Consider the following 9,422-nt stretch of genomic DNA (forward strand, 5'->3'; position numbering starts at 1 on the left):
AAAGAGTTGAAATACATTAAGAACTGAATTTTTGAGCATAGAATTGATGTCATCTTGTATATTCATTGAACTGCATCTTTTATTTCCAACTGTCTATTTTGTTTTTAAATCGCCCATGTTGTTGGCTTGACATTATGATAAAATGTTAGTACCAGTAAGAAATTGTTTTTATTGATTTTTCAACCTCTGTATCAGAAAAAGAAGTACCAAGACTTTTTGCATGTTCATATGTTTTATGTATTTTTCACCTAAAATAATGACCTATGTACAATACATGTACAATTGACATGACGCTGCCTGTCAATCAATTCCTTATCTAAGAATTGATCTACTTATCAGCGATCGATTAATTGGGCGCGCGAGTTAGCAACTGTCCGCCATTTCCTAGACAAGCTATGTCTAGGTTCACTTTTATTTCAACGAGTTTCTTTTGTTTTCCTCTTTAAAAAACATAGATTAAAATGGTAAAACGGTGTCAATGGGGATTATGTAACTCAGAAAATCGATATCCTGTCAGATTAGTTGGTGGCATTGAATTTATATTGTTTCCAAAGCCGAAAAGAGATCTTGAGAAGTGTAAGAGATGGATGAATGCAAGCGGTCGTCCCTACGAACAACTGACCGTCAACACTGTCAAAGACAATTACAATATCTTATTATCGAATATACTAGCAGATTTAAATAGTTTATGTTATCGATCTGATCATGACATAATAGTTCATGTTTTTAATAGTATTGTCAGTTACTAGGCGATTAATAGAAGCAAGGTTCATCTGCATTACTTTAAGAGAAGTAAAACCCAGCATGAAGCCTTATTCATGCTGTTTTATTACTCTGATAGTAATGCACTTTATTGTCATTATACATGTTATTTGAAGGTGACACGCGATATCTTATCTTAATAACGGTATCTACACTTGTGCAGACATGTGGTGTCACCAATGCACGCTTTTAATCCACACTTGGAGATCGAATGCCTAGTTCTCATTTTTTCCAACGAGTTTCGTTTTTTTTTGTTAAAAAAAACGGAAATGAAATATTGCAAAACGGTGTAAATAGGGATTATGTATCTCTGACTTTTGGTATCCAGAAAGATTTCCAACGCGGAAATGCGGTCTTGACAAGAGCGAATGGAAGTTTTTAATGTGTAGAATTACCGAGATCCCCCTTATAGAACATTAATTTATTTTAAAAAACTGGAGATGTCATATAAGCAATAACTAAGCATTATAAAGTATGAATTATATGACGTGTGCATGTAAAATAAAAGAGAATATTGGTACCCACTTTGCGTTACATAACGAAATCCCCGTTATTAATCGAGTTTTTGTGTGTGTCAAAAACAATTGAAAACCATTTTATGTTACTATTTTAATAAAAACATATCGATAAATGCCATTGTATAAGAGTTATTATTACTGATATAACCAATAAATGCGGTTACTTGGGGAACTGCACGAGGAAAAATGTTTCGTTAATATTTTCGTAAATAACATGGGTAAATACCGGTGTATAAGTGTTAATTTGTTGCTAATAACACCATTACACGTAGTAACAGGTTCGATTTTGGTAAGCGAGCAAGCGTTTGAGAGCGTGTTTAATGTACTGGAAAAAAATGTTATAAATAGCTGATGTTCTCTATAAACGTATATTTTTACCTTTGCATAATAACTAAATGACACAACCCCCTTTTACAAGTGTTATATGGTGCGAAAAAGTCCATAAAAATCATCCGGAATATTGCGTAAATCTATATGCAATCTATAGGCAAAGAAGCCATTTTGGTGTTAGCTTGTCTAGGTTTGCTACCCGCTGAGCCACGTGATTAAGTGGGCAGAGCTATCATCGTCCAGGCGTCATGTCAATTATCTCCAACTACTTATTGAGCCTTGCTCTTGCAAAATGGGGCTAAACGCATATGCTTTAAGGGCCATTTCCCCAGAGCACAGCGCAATCAAGACTACTTACCTGTCTGGTTACAGTTACACGAGGTGGATGTGGCCTCCTCAGAAATGTTGTCCCCCACAGAGACCAACTGTGATGTGGCCTGTCTACTCTATGACGTCACCAATCCCAGGTCCTTTGAGTTCTGTGCAAAGATGTTCATGGTAAGATCAAGGCTGACAAATAATGGACCAGTGTTTGAACATTGTTTCCACCTTTGGTTTTGTCTAAGGTTGGTTGTTGGAGGATCCCGTGAAAATCAATTGCATTATGCATTTTTTGATTGTCATACAAGTTGCACATTGAATCCTTTTTGGTTAGATACCGTAATAAATCTAAATTTTCAGACAACTCCATTTTTGGCCAATTTTTTTTTCGTGACATGATTTCAGTAATAATTACCCAGTTATGATACTTATTGGCATAAAGCCTGAGTATAACAAACAAATTCCATTAATTGAAGGTAGGCCTCTGGCATCTTATCAAAACATGTCACTGACTACAGAGTGAGTGTGATCTTATTGCACGATGAGCATAATGCACATTAAAATTCACACTCCCAGTTTTTATTTCAGTACATATGTGTGCATTTAAATATCCTATAACATTTATTACAGTCGGCATTTTAATGTCCCATCAAATAATAAAAAACACGACTGTACGTTGTTTTGACACCCTTCACATTTCCTCTCAAATAAGGAATCAATTATTTATGAATTTTTCAATGGCAATTTGATTATTGTGTGACATGATTATGGTAACAAACTGCTAACAAGGGCTGTTTGTAAAACATGCATGCCCCCCATATGGGCTCTCCGTTGTAGTGAGAGCCATTGTGTGAATATGTTTTTTTTCACTGTGACCTTGACCTTTGACCTAGTGACCTGAAAATCAATAGGGGTCATCTGCGAGTCATGATCAATCTACCTATCAAGTTTCATGATCCTAGGAATAAGCATTCTCCAGTTATCATCCGGAAACCATTTTACTATTTCGGGTCATCGTGACCTTGACCTTTGACCTAGTGACCTGAAAATCAATAGGGGTCATCTGCGAGTCATGATCAATCTACCTATTAAGTTTCATGATCCTAGGCCTAAGCGTTCTTGAGTTATCATCCGGAAACCATTTTACTATTTCGGGTCACTGTGACCTTGACCTTTGACCTAGTGACCTCAAAATCAATAGGGGTCATCTGCGAGTCCTGATCAATCTACCTATCAAGTTTCATGATCCTAGGCCTAAGCGTTCTTGAGTTATCATCCGGAAACCATTTTACTATTTCGGGTCACTGTGACCTTGACCTTTGACCTAGTGACCTGAAAATCAATAGGGGTCATCTGCGAGTCATGATATTTCTACCTATCAAGTTTCATGATCCTAGGCCCAAGTGTCTTGAGTTATCGTCTGACAACCACCTGGTGGACGGACCGACAGACCGACCGACAGACCGACGGATCGACATGAGCAAAGCAATATACCCCCTCTTCTTCGAAGGGGGGCATAATAATTTGCCCAAACTCTAGAGAAATCAAAAGCTTTTAATGTCCAATCGACAAGCCTTTATAACTTTCAGTTTAGAGCTTAGTATTTCCTATATTTATACTAAATCACAGCTGGTTATTGTTTGTAGAAGCACTTCCTGGACAGTCGTGTGCCCACCCTCATAGTTGCATGCAAGGTTGAGCACCAGGAAGTGAGACAGGACTACAGCATGACCCCCAAGGCTTTCTGTGAGAAGTTCAAGCTGCCCCCGCCCCAGAGGTTCACGTGTATAGACCGAGTCAACAAGGACGTCTACGTAAAACTGGCCACCATGGCTGCCTACCCGTGAGTCATTTTGTTTGTCTCGTTTTCTTGTCAGACAGTTTGTTGGTACTTGTTCTTAGTTCAGTTATGTTCCTCTTGTACTCTTTGTGTACTGTGTACAGGTGATGTTTTCTTTCTTTCCTGGTAATTTTTAGCTCACCTGATTGCTCAGGTGAGCTTTTGTGACCGGTCTTTGTCCGTCGTCCGTCCGTCCATTAACATTTGTTTGTAAACACTCTAGAGGCCACATTTATTGTCAGATCTTCACGAAACTTGGTCAGAAGCTTCGTCCCAATAAAATCTCGGTCGAGTTCGAAACTGGGTCGTGCCGGGACTAGGCACTAGGTCAAAAAAAAGAAAAAAACTTGTTAACACTGTAGAAGTCACATTTTATGCCCAATCTTCATGTAACTTTGTCAAAATGTTTGTCTTAATGATATGTTGGTTGAGTTCAAAAGCGGTTCCGGTCCGTTGAAAAACATGGCCGCCAATGGGCGGGGCAGTTTTCCTTATTTTGCTATAAAGGAACCTTGTAAACACTCTAGAAGTCACAATTTTTGCCCAATCATCATGAAAGTTAATCAAAACATTGGTCGGACGAGTTCGAAAATGGTCCAGATCGGTGAAAAAACATGGCCGCCAGTGGGCGGGGAATTTTTCTCGATATGTATATAGTGAAAACATGTGAACACTCTAGAAGTCACATTTTTGGCCCAATTTTCATGAAATTTGGTCAGAACAGTTGTTTCCTTGATACGAGAGTTGAGTTGGAAAATGGTTACGGTCAGTTGAATAACATGGCTGCCGGGGGGGGGGGGGCAGTTTTCTTATATTTATATAGTAAAAAAAAGCTTGTGAACACTAGAAGTCACATTTTTTGCCCAATCAACATGAAACTTGGTGAATAGATTTGTTTTTATATATATCTCAGATAAGTTTGCAAATGGTCCCGATGGGTCAATAAACATGGCTGCCAGGGGGGTGGGGCAGTTTTCCTTATGTTCTATAGGACTATATAGAGAGAAACCTTGTGATCGAACACTATAGAAGTCACATTTTTTGCCTAATCATCGTGAAACTTAGTCAATACAGTGGTTTTATTGATTTCTTGGACAAGTTGGAAAATGGCTCAGATCGGTGAAACACACTTTTTAGCTCACCTTATTGCTCAGGTGAGGTTTTAGGATTGGTCTTTGTCCGCTTTCCGTCCGTCCACATTTGGTTTGTAAACATTCTAGCATTCACATTTCTCAAGCATTCTGTATCAAAGTTGCTGAAAGATCTCAGTCAAGTTTGATGATGAGCAAAATCACATAATTAATGCCATAATTATTGCCCTTATATTGTCAAAATTTTCATTATATTATACAAAATCCTTGTAAGCAAAGTTTGATGATTGGGGGGTCAACTCAAAATATAGGTCACCATTTCAAATCTTACAAAAACAAAAACACTCCCTACGCCAGAGTTTTGGTTCAATAATGATGAACCTAACCAGGATGTTTGTCTGGTCAATATCTAGGTCATCTTTGACATTAGGTAAAGATTGAATGAACCGACTCCTCTCAGGTGAGCGAACTAGGGCCATCTTGGCCCTCTTGTTTTACTTAAGTATGCAATTAGGAAATTTATTTGGTTGAACATTTAAGTGTAATGAAGTATAAGGATGATAATTTTTATCACCCGACAACTTTGTACTGTTTTTGACACCTTTCTTGTAACTGGGGTAGTTTGTGTTGTAATCATGGATTTGCCTAGATTTCATTTGCTTATATAATTAGCATTTGTTTCATTTGGCAGTGTTGTACTATTGTAAATCAATACATGGGTGAAAGAAATAAAACCAAAAAACGTTTGACAATCAGCACTTCCTTCTGTAAACACACAGGTTTTTATCCTTATCGACATCTATAGGAATGGCTTGGGACCTGTGTTTTCAGATAAGATTTTCATAAGAATGGCTTGCCTATTTAACAATTGTCTTTTTATTAAAGCATTTTTTAGCTTGACTTTTTTAAGAGAGCTATACATCATTACATTCCATATATATAGTCAACATTGCAGTGAGAAACATTCTGTGCAAATGCATTATTCTCATTGAAGCGAATCAAATACAAGTGAAGTCTTCTTGTTAGCTTATGCCATTCACAAATCATTCATATTTCCCATTGCAGCAATTTAAAGCGTTTGGTACACATGCTGCTTGTTCACCAGAACCCAGACTGGATAGAGGAGCAACTCAGGTCCACACTATATCTCTTGTCTTGTTATGACTTTGTAGAGGTGGTGTGCTGTATTAACACACTTATGTTACAACACACAGACTAGTTAACTAGCTGACATGACTCTATACCCATGCATGGAATAATATTACCTAGTAATAGCCTGTATAAAATGAAGGCATTTTTCTCGGAGCACAATCATGTCTGTATTAGATTGCAAGAGTTTACAGCTTTTCACTTGTATTTTATAGCTTTCACTTGATTTTGTACATGCTTGTTATTTCCCAAAGAATTAACTGATAACATAGTGCTTACTGCATACGTGTTTTATTTTGTTTATTATACAGTCAATCTTGTGGATGCGACCACTTGTATTAAGCGACCTTTGTCTTATGCGACCATTTTGAAATCCCACGGAGCTTTTTCGCTATATAATGATATTGTATTCAGCGACTTTTGTCTTACGCGACCAGCGACCGCTGATTTCTATGTATTTTGATGTCCAAATCTTGAATTAAGCGACCACTAGGAGGTAAAAGTGGTTAATGTATTGATCTTTCAGGGACAAATCCGTGTTAATTGTTTATCTAAGCCGATAAGATGTACTGTTACACCGCTGATTTGTTTTCACACCAACAATTATGATTATGCTTTGTCTCGTTGACCGGTTCTGACCGGTATTGTTGTAGACTGCATATCAATTTATTGAGTTCAATAATAGAGGAACGTTTTACGCACAGTCTACAGCTTAAAAAGTTTACTATGTGGAACGTTAAGAGACAACGCTGATTTTTCTCGAGTATAGATAACAGGTGCAGAAACAATGCACTGTACGCGACAAACATTTCCTGAGAAGTGCGGAAAATAAACTATTAATCGGCAACATCTGTCGAAATCCGTTCATTACCAATTTGTAATTATGCTAATTAGTAGATATTTGTTAGCCAATCACATTGTTATTTACTTAATAAATTTTCCAATCAAGTCTGTATGTTTGTTTTCAATTGATGAGTTTTAATTTTTTCAGCTCATTATGTATCATAATCGAGTCAGATTTCCTTTAGCATACATGCAGAAATTAAAATGTCAAAACGAAAAGTGTTAACGTTGAACGAGAAAATTCAGGTTTTGGAATTGTTAAAGAGTAAAAGTGCACGTAAAATTGCAGATGAGTTTGGAGTCGGTAAAACTCAAATTCAGAACATTCTTAAGCGTAAAGCCGAGGTGCTTGAAGACGTGGAAAATTATGTGTCACGTGAAAAAAAACGCGAAAAATATTTCCTTGTCTATGTTGTTTTTGCAAATAAATATGTACACACAATTCATTTATAATATATGATAATTTATAATAAGTGAAAAAATAAAACACATTATAAGTAAAATATTGTTTATGTATTGTGTTTATATTCATTTTATTATAAAAGTTAAAATCATTGTTGACAAAAGAGATTATCCTTCATATAGATTAAAATTGAGGGTAAGCATTCTTCCAGAATGGCCTTTTCTATTTAAAGACCATTTTATTAAGAGACCACTTTTGATTACTCCCTTGAGTGGTCTCTTAATACAAGATTGACTGTATTAAGATACTCAATCAAATGTAACATCAATATATAATCCATATTAAGCTGGGTTTTTTTTGTCTGAAACATTGCACTGAATAACAAAGTGTGCTACTCCTTATTGTTGTTCTAATTTATTCAAATTAAAGAAAAATATGTTCTCCTAACACAGTCAACAGAACATCTTCCTTGTTAAACTGAAGAATAACGGTAAGCGAATTGTTCTTTAAATGCACAAAGAAAGATACTTTGTAGTAAACCTTGTAATCATGCTAAAGGATTCATGTCATAAATCAGAATGGTGGCTGATAGAAAATTAAATACCACAATGGTTTAGTTAATATAGAACTCAAATATTGCTTCACATTATTAATAAATATATAGTTGTCTTACCCTTTTTTTCTTCTGACATTTTGCTTAATGTGATTTCCCTGTTATCATTGTTATTGCATATGTCATGTTTTGAGATGGCAATTATAAAGTGAAGCTACTCATTGTCAGTGAAGCTACTCTGTTGTGTTGTAACATGTGTGTGGCATTGTGGTATCACATATTTATACATGAATAGATGTACCCTCGAGTATTATGCAAATAGAGCTGACCTCTGTTAAAACTGGGCTTATTGCATGTGTATACAGGCTAATCAGGGATGACACTTTCTGCAGTTATGGTATTTTTATGTCCCGCACCCACTATAGTTGGAGACATTGTTTTTGCCCTGTCTGTTGGTCTGTACGTTGGTCTGTTTGCTCCAACTTTAATATTTGCAATTACTTTTTCAATATTCAAGATAGCAACTTGATATTCGGCATGCATGTGTATCTCATGGAGCTGCACATGTTGAGTGGTGAAAGGTCAAGGTCAAGGTCAACCTTCAAGGTCAGAGGTCAAATATATGTGGCCAAATCGCTCATTTTATGAACACTTTTGCAATATTAAAGATAGCAACTTGATATTTGGCATGCATGTGTATCTCATGGAGCCGCACATTTTGAGTGGTGAAATGTCAAGGTCAAGGTCATCCTTCAAGGTCAGAGGTCAAATATTTATGGCCAAAATCGCTCATTTTATGAATACTTTGGCAATATTGAAGATACCAACTTGATATTTGGCATGCATGTGTATCTCACTGAGCCGCACATTTTGAGTGGTGAAAGGTCAAGGTCATCCTTCAATGTCAGAGGTCAAGTATATGTGGCCAAAATCGCTCATTTTATGAATACTTTGGCAATATTGAAGATACCAACTTGATATTTTGCATGCATGTGTATCTCATGGAGCCGCACATTTTGAGTGGTGAAAGGGAAGGTCATCCTTCAAGGTCAAAGGTCATCCTTCAAGGTCAAAGGTAAAAAAACACACGTTTTTTCAAAGCGGCGTTCTCATGAAGCTGCACATTTTGAGTGGTGGAAGTTCAAGGTTAAGGTCATCCTTCAAGGTCAAAGATAAAAAAAAACACTTTTTTCAAAGCGGCTTCCTCATGAAGCTGCACGTTTTGAGTGGTGGAAGTTCAAGGTCAAGGTCATCCTTCAAGGTCAAATCTCAAAATAAATAAATTTCAAAGCGGCGCAGAAGGGGACATAGTGTTTCTGTTAAACACATTTCTTGTTCATTTTAAGGAAGTCCCTTCTTAGCGAAAATCCAGGTTAGACAGAAAATGTCATCACAGATTAGACTGTGCAGACTTCAGAGGCTAGTCTGGGAGGACATTTTGCACATGCATTAGGGTCAGTTTTCCCAGGCTGTGGCTCAAATGTTCAGTGGATGCATGCCTAGTCCTCACCATATCCAGCAGAGGGAGTGATGTACCCCAGAGATTTGCTTCTCCTAACACCAGGACCTTTAATGTTCATAATTTTCCTTAGATTTCTTTAGATTAAGTTAT

The 9,422-nt window shown here is 36.8% G+C and overlaps 1 protein-coding gene across 2 annotated transcripts in view; it reads left to right on the forward strand.

Moving 5' to 3' along the window:
• LOC127868777 (mitochondrial Rho GTPase 1-like) overlaps nt 1-9,422 on the forward strand; it is a 32,957-nt gene that overhangs the window by 19,383 nt on the left and 4,152 nt on the right. The window contains exons 17-19 of one of the 2 annotated variants that reach the window (XM_052410842.1): nt 1,983-2,108; nt 3,578-3,774; nt 5,928-5,996. In XM_052410842.1, coding sequence (XP_052266802.1) covers nt 1,983-2,108; nt 3,578-3,774; nt 5,928-5,996 — 392 coding nt within the window. The remainder of the gene's footprint in view (nt 1-1,982; nt 2,109-3,577; nt 3,775-5,927; nt 5,997-9,422) is intronic. The other variant, XM_052410843.1, reaches the window with a different exon arrangement.

This window comes from Dreissena polymorpha, chromosome 2 (assembly GCF_020536995.1).
Source record: "Dreissena polymorpha isolate Duluth1 chromosome 2, UMN_Dpol_1.0, whole genome shotgun sequence".
NCBI classification, from domain to species: domain Eukaryota; kingdom Metazoa; phylum Mollusca; class Bivalvia; order Myida; family Dreissenidae; genus Dreissena; species Dreissena polymorpha.